Here is a 13815-nt window from a genome sequence, read left to right as displayed (position 1 = left end):
CGGTTCCCAGTACCAGAGAAAAACCAAAAAAAAAAAAAAAAAACTGAAAAAAAAAAAAAAAAAACAGCCTAAAAGCTGCCAGAGGAATTTGGGATTGACTAATAGAATTTCTAACTAGAGTATTACTCAGAACCATGACTGTACTAGAAAAATATTTTTTTTTGTTTTTAGTAATTAATTGAACTATTTTCACACTAATTTGTTCCTTTAATGACAATTTCTTTTTTCCATTTGCTGAAATTTGCTTAATATATTTTACATTTATCAGATGATTCAATCCTTCATGGGACATTTTATGTTTTAGCCAATTAACATTTTTCATTTTAGCTGGTTAAGGCACTAGTTACACTAAATAAAGACCATGATGATTTTCATCCCCAGGAATGGGATGCTCTTATAACTCCTTTTGAATTTGACTTTCAGCCTGGAGAGCAGCTTCCTCCAGAGATGACTGTGGCAAGACCTTCTGTTAAAGAGTCCTCCAGAGAAGGCACCTCTTCATTCCATACCCGTCAGAAGTCTGAGGTCTGAATGCTTCAGAGTTGCTACATTATACTAGAAAATGGTCTGTGAGGATTGTTCATTCAACATTTTAAAGCTTTCCTTTTCAATGTTATTCATACCCAATTTCCCACAGATAAGTTAAACTGGTTTTTAAAGTAAGTAGTTTCCCTCATGGAAAAAAAAAAAAAACCCAGTGAGATAATTATAAATGACTGTGCACTGGTCTAGCTTTGTAGGCGACACTGTTGTCAACAGTGACCTGGTGTAACTCCTGTAAACTTGTTTCCTGCCTCAGGGTGGAGTATATCATGACCCGCACTCTGATGATGGCACAGGACCCAAAGAAAACAGGCACCTGTACAATGATCCAGTCCCAAGGAGAGTTGGCAGCTTTTACAGAGGTAAGCCACCACCAGCACTGACCAGTGTCTTTCCCTCCTTTCTGCCTTGGATATCTCCAGCCTGTGCCCTCTACTACATTTTCACCAAACCGAATGACTTCAGACCCACAGTGCACTGTAGCCTCCAGCAGTGTTCCGTGCCACTGGTTCCCCCATCTTCGTTCAGGCTCTCTTGGCTTCTGCCTTGGGTTCCTTGAGTAGCCTTGTTACTGGTCTCCTTGTCTCCAAGGCTCCCATCCAAGCAGACTCCGGAGTGGCCCTTCTGAAGCTGCCTTCTGACTGTACTACTCACTCATTTAGTTAAGTCAAAAAATATTTACCAATGTCACCTGTGTGTCCACATTGATCTAGCTTAGAACATGTCTGTGGAAAAGGCAGCTAAACATCTAAGACTGACATTCTTAAGAGGAAAGATTGCCAGTCAATGTAATACTTCTCTATAGTAGTCAAAGGTAATACTGCTGCAGTGGGGAAAAAACAGCACGGCACAACCCATTGCCCTCTTGTGTCCTCCCCAGGACCCTAACTGCTTTTACCTGTTGAGAGGCCTTTGGCAGCTTCCCATGGGCATCAGGCATCTGAATTCCCTAAGAGGGCATTTCAGACTGCCCATGGTTTGGCCCTTGTCATCCTCTCCAGCTGCCCATTGCTCCTCGCCTCCCTGCCAAGTCTCTCTGGTGCCCAAACTATGGGACTTATGCAGACCATGCCCTCTTATGACCTGAAAAATACTTTTCTTCCCTGTTGGCACAATTTGTTTCTGTTCTTTTCTTTAGAGTCTTCTCCACTGTGACATTTTCCCCGCCCACTCCACACAAGCATTTCCTTCTCTCTTCCACCTGTGTACCTTGCTTATGCCTCTGATACAGTGTGGGCCACATCTCACTGGTTCTTTGTGTTTCTCTCGCAAGGTTGTGATTCCCTCAAAGACTCTGAATTTGTGGGCTTGGGCTGTTTTCCTAAGTGGTAGAGCACCTACCTTACCATGTGTGAGGGCCTGGGTTCAATCCCCAGCACTGCAAAAAAAAAAAAAGTTTCTGGATTCTGAGTTCTCTTTTATCTTTTTTCTTTTGACTAGTACACTGCCTGGCACAGTTTTGGAAATATGCATTGACTGAATTACAGAAAATTCAAGTGTGTTTGCACAGCCTTATGTATTTTGATATTTAACAGGTGACTAAAACAGATGTTTTTGGGGCAATACAAGTGTAGGAGACATTGATAGGAAAAAGGCAACTCCTTTGGGTGGTATATCGATGTGCTTTCTTATTCCTGGAAAAAAATACCTGACACCTGCAACTTAAAGGAGAGATTTATTTTTGGCTCACGGTTTTAGAGGTTTCGAAAGTCCATGGTCAGCTATTCCAAGTCAGGAAGATCGTGGTGGAAGGGCACAGTGAGCAGAGCGGCTCATTTCATGGTGACCAGGTGGCAGAACACAGGAGAAGAGTGCCAGTAAAAGGAATGTCCTCCAAAGGCATGCCCCAGAGACCCGCCTCCTCCAAGAGGGCCCCACGTCCCACCAGCACACTGAGCTCTGACATCAGTGAGTCAATCCTCTGGTGAGCACAAGACCTCTGTGAGCAGTCACCTCTCCAGGAGTCTCTTAGTTCAGCCATGTTGACAAGATTACCTGGCATAGGTAGTAACTATGTAATCGTAGACAGTAAAATTTGTGGGACTCTCAGTTCCTAGTGGAGAAATAGACAGCAAACTCACAGGGCAGGAGGCTCAGCCTTGCAAAGCTTTCAACAGTCACCAGAGCCATTGCCTGACTTCTGTTTCTGTTTTAGTAGGGCAGCTGGAAAGAAGCAGGAATTGTGGGGTTGGGGAACATGCAGAACTATTTTGGTTGTTTTAATTAGGGATGTGAGCTAAACACATGCATAAAAGAGTTATATAGGAGTAAATGTATACTGAATGATGCGGTTTCTCTGTTCTCTCTCAGCCCCACCTTGGGAAAAAGTGATAGGTGCTATATACACCTTTTAATGCCCCCCAACACTATGATGACTTTAGAATCTTATAAGATTAAACTTTTAATTCAAATTAAAGCTAATTAAAACAAAATGTTATAGTGTATACAAGCAAAAGCCTTTCTTTTAGCAATGTAAGTTTTACTTCCAAAATGTACTATGCACATTTTTTCTGTAGTTGTCTAGAGAAAATACTTTAATATAAAACGTTAATGAAGTTTTATATTAATAAATTAGTCTTTGACTTCTGGAAACATTGTATTTTGGTTGCAAATCTGTTAAGAGAGAAATGCTTCATCTGTCTACCTCATAATCTATGTTTGGCAGATACAACATTTTAATTTTAAAAAGTTAAGAAGTAGAAGGAAAGCTTCAACTAAATGAAACACCTGGAGACATGTGTCATTTCAGTGATATCACTAAGTCCTAGAGGAACAATGTAGTAGTATCATAGAAATGACAGCTCTTTCCAGAATACTTCCTGTTTTCATTCCTGTTATCAAGAGTCAGCTTAAATGGTGTCACTTATCTTGATATGCAGTCTGTATATCACTTATTTTCTCTCAGTACCAGGGCCTTCACACTGACTTACATCCCTGAGCCCTTTTTAATTAGAGACAGGGTCTTGATAAGTCTCTGAGTTGCCCAGGCTAGGCACAAACCTGTGATCCTTCTGCCTCAGCCTTCCAGAGTGTTGGGATTATAGGCATGCACCACCATGCCTGGCTTGATACTACTTTTGTGATAAAATTTACCTATATCCTAATTTGTAAACAAGCTTAGAAATTAATGGAAATATTTGGTAACTAGCCCCTCCCCCAAGCAGAAAAGCATTTTACTCGCACATATCATAGTTTATTTTTGTGTTCATTCTTGAAATGAGAATGTAAAGAACACTAATTTTTTTGCAAATTACCAAATTTCCTTGTAATTTACTTTAAAATGCATGAGTGACATTGCCTTCCAAAGTTTAAATGGTAGTTGGTTTAAAGTATAGTTCATAGATTCCAGCATACATATTGTTAAGAATTGCTTCAGACTAAGAATAAATTTTGCATAGTTTGGTCTCTGATAAGAAAGCCTTAACTTCAAAGCATGTGAAACCAGTGGGAGGATGGCTGTCATAATTTAAAATACCCTACAACATTTTCTAGTTCATCAGCTAACAGAACAGGGTTGTTACCTGACCCTTGCAGGTTAATGTTATAAGTAGAGGGGAAGAAAATGTTCCCTAGAATGCCATCACCCTCAGAAAACACAGAAGTTAGGTGAGAGGTGGATGAGGATTTGCACTTACCTCTTTGATCTGTGTCCAAGAAAATGCAGGATAACCAGGCATAGTGTCCTGTACTTATAATCTTACCAATTCAGGAGACTAAGGCAGGAGGATCGCAAATTTGAGGTCATACTGGACAGCTTACTGAGACGTTTTCTCAAAAAAAAAAAAGTTATTAGAGTTGGGAATGTAGCTTAGTGGTAGAGTGTTCTGGAATCAATCTCTAGTACCACAAAAAGAAAAAGAAACAAAAGGCAATAGAATAACTGCTTTGACCAAAAGAGAACATTGGTGACTTACTTTTTCTTCATTCAGTGCCATCTCCAAGACCAGACAATTCTTTCCATGAAAATAATGTATCAGCTAGAGTTTCTTCTCTGCCATCTGAGAGCAGTTCTGGAACCAATCATTCAAAGAGACAGCCAGCATTTGATCCATGGTGAGTGCTTTGTTTGTTTGTACTCTTCTTTTTTCTAATTGGAGATTCATGAGTTCAGGTTCAACATTTATAATAAATATCTTGTAAAAGGAAAAATTTTCCTGGATTAATATATACCTGATGACAGGGATAATGGCATTTGCAGTTTGTGTTTATTAACATTGAACCCCACATTTTGCTTAGCATTTTATGTGCCCGTCTGAGTCAGTTTTCATAATTGCCCTTTGAAGTAGGGGTTACTCCTGTTGTGTAGAAACTAAATCTTGGAAGTCAAGAAACTTGCCTGCTGTTGGACAGCCAGTCACATGAAGGAGAGAGACAGGATTCAGACCTCAGTGAGTTCTGACTCCAAACTTGGGGGTTTTACCTCTATACCACCTGGCTTTTCATTCATGGAGAAAGACAGAAATAAGAGAACAGCCCTTCGTGCTACCGTAAAAGCCAAATGGTAGAGGTTTAAATGGCATTGCAAGTTTCCTTATTCATTTATCTTTATGTGTCATATGTGATACACATTTAGTGAAAGAATTACAACATACATTAATTTCCATTGGAAAATTGGTCTGGGGAGTAAGGGTTTTAAAATAATAGTAATAATATAGACTTTTTCTTCTTAGTTTCTCAGACTGCTCAGATTCTAGATGTGAGGGGTGTTTATGTGTACTTTGTAGAACTTTACTGCTTCTCCACCAAGAGAGTGAAGTGGGGCCAGTCTGACAAAGTTTCCATCTCTGATGTTTATTGCTAGCTGTAGTCAGAGGGGTTTGTATCAGTGCTTCCAATACTAGGTATCTTCACATTTTGGGACCTACTGACAGGACTATAGCAAGGTTTCGGTGTTATGCCTTATAGTGAAAATTATTATCATTATTATTATTTTATTGTTATTAGAGATCAAGCCCAGAGGCACTCTACCACTGAGGCATATCCCCAGCTTTCTTCATTTTGAGATAGGGTCTCATTAAGTCACCCAGGCTGGCCTTGAACTTGCAATCCTCCTGCCTCAACGTCCTGAGTGCTGAGATTACAGATATGCATCGACACACCTAGCTTTAATTGTTTTATTTAAAAAAATGGGCAGTCATGGTAGCACACTGCTATAATCCCAGCACTTGGAAGGCTGAGGCAGGAGGATCTCTGTGAGTTTGAGGCTAACCTCAGCTACATAGTGAGTTCAAGGCTAGTTTGAACTACATAGTGAGACCTTGTCTCAATAAACCAAATAAATAAATCATGCAACTGTGAGTACCCTTGTTCTATGTAAATACACTTTATATCCATGCCTTATTTATAAAATGAGTCTAAACATTAGTGACCAAGAGTTTTGTTTCAAAATAGGATATCATGGTGGATGTCAACTTACCTCTAGCCATATGACTATCTGTCCTTCCTTTTCCTCCATATTTCAGGGCTTGGGATGCAGCTGAGTAGAAGAGTACATGTTTAGCATTCACAGGTGTTGATCTCCGGTATTGGAAAAAATAGTAGCACATCCTTCATCAGGTTCATGTGATAATTAAATGAGATAATACATAAAAGGCAACTACAACACTGCAAGGGCTTATTAGTGTTAGTGGCTGCAGTTAATATCCTCAATGTCATCTAGCTTCACTATGACTTATAGATGTTTCCCTTCTGCCTAACTTTGCTGGTAAACTTTCGTGAGTTCCAGCTCTTTGTGGCTGTTTTTTTCCTATTATGTAGAAGAGCTCTGTTGTGCATTAACGAAGAGCACGGGTACGGTGTCTTTTAGTTGCCAGTTGCCATCCCCTGAGAATAGTGTCTGAAGTGTGAGAATACAGAAGTACAGAAGGAATTGTATAGAAACTAAATTTTTTCTTGGTTATTTCATAATTAAGTGGTAATGATTTAAAAGAACCTCACTTACAGATTACCTCATTCCTATTAAAATTAGGTCAGGTCACAATTAAATCCAAAGGTGGGATAGGCGGTAATATAATTGTATTTTTTGTCTTTTTTTTAAGGGTTTCTTTGTTTTGTTTGGTGCTGGGGAACCAGAGCCTCGCTTCTGTTAAGTACACACTGTATCACTGGGCTGTACCCCCACTTCTCTGTTCCTGTCTTTTTGATAATCTGTTTAAGTAGAACTTCAGACATGGGTATGTGTAGAAACTTGAGATCAGTTACTTAGAAAGAATCAGGGACTTAATTGGGATGCTGAACTTTACAGCGTCTTCACTGTGTCATCCTTGGGCTGACGCTGCCGTTGTAAGGCCTGAGATCCAGAATGCAAGCAAGGGTTGAGCTGGCTCTCTTCCTTTGCCTCCGCCACCTCCTAATGCTACAGTGATGCATCTCCTTGATGCGTCACATCTAACTCAGTCTTTGAACAAGGTTCTGAATACTTGAATGTGGTTCTTGAACAAGATCTCAGTTTGACTCACCATATTCCTTATATTTAAGATGTGCACATTTGATAGCTTAGAAAAACATGAGTCTTGCTAAGGCAACATAGTGAATTGTTATTCCTAAATTATCATGCAATCTAAGGGCAGTCTGTATCTCTGTAATAGTAGTACTTTAAATTTACTTAGAGTATATTTGTACAGTGTATACATTTCCTGCAGCACAAAAATCAGCGATAGATACTGTAGTGCAATACCCAGAACTATTATTCTGGACATCTCAGCTACCAATATCTCATACCCACTTAAGAACTGGGAGATAAGCCAGAGTATCTCAGAACAAGACAAATGGAATTAATGTACCCGTATTCATCATCTTTACTAATAGGATGACACCTCCATCCTCACTCAGAGCCTGTTTATTCTTTTATGCCTGGCTTTACCAGTTGGTTCTTGGGTCGGCAGTGTCATGAGCAGTAGCTGTGGAGAAAAGTAGGTGTTTCTGCCTTTTCTCCAGCCCCTAGTGGGAAAATCATGCATATCACAGATAACCATTTAGAGTATATGTTTATAAAATAGATATTTATTTTGCTTAAAAAACAGTATATGTTTAGAAAGACAGCCCTCAAAAAATTGGGTTAAAAATTGATGCATAAACAATAAACTAAATTAATTTGAAGTCCCACTATTTAAGAACTGCTATAACTCATTTAAATAATCCAAGTCTTTTTCTTCTTATAAAATTATAAATATATTGTACCCACAGTAGCTTGCCATAGACTTGCTCCTGTAGAATCATTCACCAACTTTCTCTTCTCGCACATTAGCTGGCTACCTAGTTATACTGTTAGGGGAAGGGAGGACACGGAGAAAGCATCACACTCCTCACCTCTTACAGTCACCTTCCACGATGTTCCCAAAGAGCATATACCAAAGCCGGCAAGGCTGACTCTGCAATCTGACAGCCCCCTTTTTCCGCTGCACCTGCCCCATGAGTCTGGGAGCAGCTCAAAGGAGGTAAAGTTCCTTCTTTGATTTATGTATACAGTATCTCTAACACCTAAGACAGGGGCCACATGTATAAAATACATACTAAATGCTGATAGACTTGGTTGAAGTTGGTTTTGGTATTACTTCCTTCCTTGATTCTTTGGAATTCTTTGTCCTATGACTGCTTAAATCTAACACTGTTGTGTTAGATGACGTTAGAGTCACGTGACTATGCTGTACAGGAAAGTGTCTGATTACCTCTTGTTCCCTGCACTACCACCACCACCATCATACCACCCCACCCCACTACAGTTCTGACCCAGAGCTGCTGCCCCAGGTAACGTGCCAGGTGACTGGATAGACGATCCTTTGCAAGGCCTCCATCCCTGAGATATATGTGAGCCCCTACTTTCCCTTGTACACTGTTCCCCTTTGCCCTGCTCAGCACAAAGCTGCAGGCTTTGTGCAGTGGAACTGCAGGGACCATTATGCAGAGATCCAGGAAATGACAGTCCACACTCTTGCTCAATTGGCCACATGCCATTTGGCTATAGTCAAGGCTCCTCCTTTATTCGCTTACAAAAGCCTGTGTTCCGGGCAGCTGCTCTCCGTCCGCTGCTCTCCGTCCCTCCAGCTCTCTCTTGGTGTCTCTCTGAGGCTTTTCTCCCTTCGTTTTTTCTGTTAAATCTTTGGGTGTTTTTGTGTAGCTTTTTCCTCACTCTTGTTTTTTTTCTCCTCTCTCCCTCTCTCTGGCTCCCTTTCTTCTTTCTCTCCAGGTTCATTCTGTCTGTGGTGATGCAGATATTCTTAGGCTTCACTCCCAGCTTTCATTTAGTTCAAGGATAATTTATTTCCTTTTTCTTCTGGTCCCTGGCATCTTTCCTTGCCCCGTTCTGAGCCCCACCACCTGCTCAGCATCAGTTGGAAAATGTTTTCCTCATCATTCCTCCTGCCCTACCTGGACTGTAGTTTTTCCAGGGACTTTGAGGAAACCCTGCGAACGGTCTTTGATCCATCTTCCTTTTGTTTTGTGGATCCCACTCTATAACACTGAACTGTAAACTCTGAACTGTTTTTCTCATTCCTCTTGCATTGACCCTTCCCTTCTTCAGCCTCTCACTTTTTCGTCTTATTCTCCATTTTATCCTGTATAGACTCTCCTCTTCCCAGGCAAGTTCTTGCTTCCTCCTAGCGCTGATTCTCAAGCCTTCCTTTCCTCTCTGGCCAATATGACCATTCTTACAGTAATGCCAGTTCCCCTCTGAGAGTGGATTCAGGAGAACAGTACAGCACTTTAACTTTCCACCATCTATTCTCACCCATTCCATCCAATCTAGCTTTTCTAGCTTTCAAAGTTGTAAGTGTATCATTTTGAATTCCGGTGCCTATTATGTTCTGGCTTGTTAAACTACAAAACTTTTCTTTCACAACTTAGAACTCCCTCAGTGACATTTAAAATTGCAAGTCCTAATGAGTTTCCAGAACTCTTGGGCTCACAGTATAGGTTTTCATTTCCCTGACTTTCCCATCTAGTTTCAGGCTAAATACTTAAGAAGAAATAGTCATCACATGTTCAAGCATGTTTTTTACTCCCCACCCCCCTTGCTTTTACTGTCTTTGATCTTCAGTCCTTGGTTTTTAAAATAAATGTTTTGTAGTTTGTAAAACCTCTTTGTTATATCTGCAATACAAATTTGCCATTAAAAATGAAAAAGAAGAAACTGTGCATCGATAACTCTTCTACCTAATATGATAGCTATTCAGATTTTGTTGTTCTGTTTTGTTTCTGAGACAAGGTCTCATTAGCCATGCCTCATCTTGGCTAGTCTCAAACTCATGGGCTCAATCAATCCTCTTGCCTCGGTCTTTTGAGTAGCTGAGACTACAACACCACCACAACCACATCAGGCTTTTAATTTCTTCCTGCCTTTAAGAAAATGTGCGTATCTATCTATCTATACTTATCTATCTATATTCCTTGTTGCATATAGTTGGGCTTATTCCATGCAGAAAGTTTTGAGTCTCATTTTACTTAATGTTGTAGTTGAAATATTCCTTTGTACCCGTGAATATTCTTTAAAGATGTGATTTTTTAATAGCTGTGTGGAGTTCTGTGTCATGCAGCTCTGTAATAGTTTATTTACATGTTTTCTGCCTTTACATGTTTTAATTAAATAAAGGCAAGATGCTCCTTTGCTCACATTTTCTTAGATGTCCTAATTATTTCATCATTGTTAGGGATTCTAAAACCATAACTTTAACTCTGTCACTTTTAATATTTCTATCAGTCTTGATTTTACAGAGTTGCTTATGAAATTGCTTATAGAAGAAATCAGTTATTTGAGAAAATGACTTTCCACAGTCATATGGTTATTGAAATTTAAAATAGAGTCCATGGAATGGGAGATTTTCAAGACTAACATCACTGAGGTTTTTTGTTGTTTAATGTGTAAGTCCTCTTTAACACACAATATAGACATCTTTTGTTTTTGGTACCAGGAATTGAACTCAGGACCTTGCACTTCCCAGGCAGGCACTGTGCCACTGAGCTATATCCCCAGCCTGGCATCTTTGTTAAGGCGAAGATGTTTGCTGTCTTTCACTATCTTCTATTTTTATTAAAATACCTAGTGGTATCTGAGGTATTAAGCTTAATGTCAATATTTTCAGTTAGAAAGGTTTTTTCTTTATATACACTTTGTTTTGAGGCGTTCATCCTGTCTGTTTTTTCTTAAGTATTTTTATTTAGTTTTAATAAATAGGAATTTTCCAGGTTCAGGCAATTTTTTTATTTATAATGTTTCTATAACAGCATTGATTTTTATGTTCAATATCTTGGCAAGGTACTACTAATAAGCTTGTTGAGCTGGTTATTTTTAAAGATAAATAGAAAAATGAAGGTATTAAAAATGTTCCTGCTTTTTACCTTGGAAGATTACAGAAAAGGCATTCTCTAAGCCCTACAATTTTCAGAATCTCTAATTCTGAGGCTTTCAGCAACATGAAAATGGTCCTGCAACGCAGTTACAGACCATTTGTAATAGTACTCAAATTGCTAGTCTGAGTGAGTCTGTGCCAAAGGATAAGCATTAACGATGTTTGATTAGATTCAGTTCCTCCCTTGCTTTTTGAGAGGACCTTTTCCTAAGTGGTCGATTCTTCATGGCTGTGTGAACCTGGTGTCATGCATTTTGAGTCTTCATTATATTTGTTACACAATGGCAAGAAAATGATTGAAAGATCCATATGACAAAATGTCTTCTCGTTTAGGAAAAGTCCTGAAAATATTAGTCATTCTGATCAACTCAAGGAAAAGGAGAAACAAGGTTTTTTCAGGTCAATGAAAAAGAAAAAGAAGAAATCTCAAACAGTAAGTAGATAGCCAATTTCTGTATATAATGGCATAGGTTTCTGCTTTATTCTGTGGTTACTTTATACTCTGTATGTGGCAATCAAAGTTAATTTCTTACTGAGACTTGAATGCATACACTGTAGATGTCTCTTTCTGAATTTCTGTACAACTATACTCTCACAGAGCTTTCTAGAGTTAGCAGAATCTCCAGGAGTAGAAATTTAATTTGGGTGAGAGAGAGCACTTTAAGCCTCTCTCAATAAATTTCTTATCCAAGTGGATTTATATTCCTATAAAAACTATGAAGATGCAGGATTTGTTTCTCCCTAGAGGCATAAAGATATGTGAAAACTTAGGAAATGGTTTTGGTTTACATTTAAATCTTGAAATTCATAAATAACCATCATTCCTTATCCTCCCCTGGCTGGTTGTAGGTTGCCTAGGTTGACAGGTACATTTCTGGGCCGTATAGTCACAGAGAAAAGGTTACCTGACATTTCAGGGCTTGTTTTAGTAGAAAAACATGTTTCCCCTGCGACTGCGCTGTCAGACTGTGCCTAGGCTCCGGGAAGCCCTTGGCCTAAGCAAAAGGCTGCCTCCACAGAACTGACCCCGCCAAGCAAGGATCGAGCTGGCCAGTGATGCAAGAAAACAAGGAGCCAGATCTCCAGGGTCCTCACTTCTCCACCCAAGTGAGGCCTGCTTACCCCTTTGTTTCATGACACCTTCCAGACTAGATGAGGTTGAGTTAGCTGTTCTAAATGGTTTTGTTTCTAATTTTACTTCATACATGATTTACTCTCATTTATTTGAAGAGGAAAATGGCCTGTGTGGAGGGACTTCATTGATTTCATGTGTAAAATGAATGGATTAGACTCAGTGTTTCTGAGGTCCTTTCCATTATGAATATTCTACGATTATGACTCCACAGTAAGTATAGATGCGATAAGTGATGGTAGCAAAGTATATAACCCCAAGTAATGATTTTTATCTCACAGATGTTCTAAAAGTATTAACAAAGACCTCTCTAGATTACCTTTCTAGACCCTTCTTTCACTTGCTTGCTTGGTAAATGTATTGTGTATTTCATTACACAATAAACATGACCTCATTACAAAAAAGTCACGGAAAACAAAAAGATTGTTTTCACTATTACCACCTTGCCACAACCAGTGTAATAAGTCCCCAGCTTAAGAATGAGTTGCATTACATGGAGAATTGTCCTTAAGCCAGATTCATTTGTAAACCAACAAAGTGAGTCTTACATAGTACACCTGTGAAAGTTAGCTACTTGAATGTTTGTAAGTCAGGCATTAGGGTTTTGGTATATTTCCCCCTAGCTTTTTAGCTAGTGTATGTTTGTGGAAGAAAGGTGGGTGGATGTGCGTGCACATTTGAAGTTTGTTTTAAATAATAGTAATCATTCTATTAAAGTTTTGTATTCTGGCTTTCATATTATATAATTTTATATGTACATGTATAAGTACTTAGGTATATATACATACATATATGACTTTACAGACTTTATTATCTTCATTTTAGTGGCTGCATAATAATTCCTGAAGTGTGCATTAGAGGGGGTTACCTGTATCTCTAACTAAAGCTCATTTAAGTGGAATGTCAAATCAAAATGCCATTCAGTAAAATGTTCTACATAGATTATTAAGACTGGGGATACTTAAAATATTTAAAGAGCTTTAAAAAATCTTTTATTATTATCTGTAGAACATACCTAGCTATCATAAACATTAAACATTGGCTACCTCTTCTTGACCACATTTGATACATTGCTGCTGTATATTTCAAGATTTTTGTTCTTATCACAGCTCTGTGGACATTATGGGATAAGTAAGTGTTAGAAATAAATAGTAAGGATCAAGGAATTGAACGTGTTTTATAGTATGTCTGCCTCAGCCCCTGACTCATTTGGCTCGTGTGTGTGTGTGTGTGTGTGTGTGTGTGTGTGTGTATGGTGATATTTTTATTCACTATTCAGTTCAAATTTTTGATACTTAAATGGTATAGGTTAGGGTAAGTAGGGAATTACTATTCTCTAGCATCCTATCCACTTGTTTTTTTATTGGATATTTAAACTAACTGCAAAATATCTTTCCATAGCCCATGATGCTGTAAGCCTTCCAAACCAAAAGGATTCTATACTTCTGCACGATTTAATTAAAAGAAAAGAGAAAGTTTTAAGAGTTTTACAATATAGAGTCAGATTTCCAAAGAGCACTATATAATCTGTGAGATCTCAAGCACTTAAGCCTGGCATTAGGTCAATTCCACCTTCTTTGAATCAGCATCAAATATAAAGTTAATTTGTTTTTACTTTCTAGAATTCAGCGAAAGGAAACTAAAACACATTTTGAAAGATAAGACATTCTAGCTTTTACATAAAATTTAAGGAAATTGAAATCTGATGCCCAGTGCACATAGAGAAATACGACATTTTAAAGTTGAAGTGGACCCTAAATCTAGTTGAGCTCCTTTATTTCACTAGTATAGGAA

The 13815-nt window shown here is 38.7% G+C and overlaps 1 protein-coding gene across 6 annotated transcripts in view; it reads left to right on the top strand.

Moving 5' to 3' along the window:
- The window catches only part of Cdkl5 (cyclin-dependent kinase-like 5), a 205828-nt gene that overhangs the window by 164855 nt on the left and 27158 nt on the right, over positions 1–13815 (top strand). For all 6 annotated transcript variants that reach the window (XM_013509898.1, XM_013509896.1, XM_013509894.1 and 3 more), the window contains 4 exons: positions 424–525; positions 800–905; positions 4473–4596; positions 11223–11322. In XM_013509898.1, coding sequence (XP_013365352.1) covers positions 424–525; positions 800–905; positions 4473–4596; positions 11223–11322 — 432 coding nt within the window. The remainder of the gene's footprint in view (positions 1–423; positions 526–799; positions 906–4472; positions 4597–11222; positions 11323–13815) is intronic.

Source organism: Chinchilla lanigera, unplaced genomic scaffold, assembly GCF_000276665.1.
Source record: "Chinchilla lanigera isolate Chin_1 unplaced genomic scaffold, ChiLan1.0 scaffold00185, whole genome shotgun sequence".
NCBI classification, from domain to species: domain Eukaryota; kingdom Metazoa; phylum Chordata; class Mammalia; order Rodentia; family Chinchillidae; genus Chinchilla; species Chinchilla lanigera.
The sequence above is the reverse complement of the archived record's forward strand: the minus strand, read 5'-3'. Positions and strand labels throughout refer to the sequence as shown.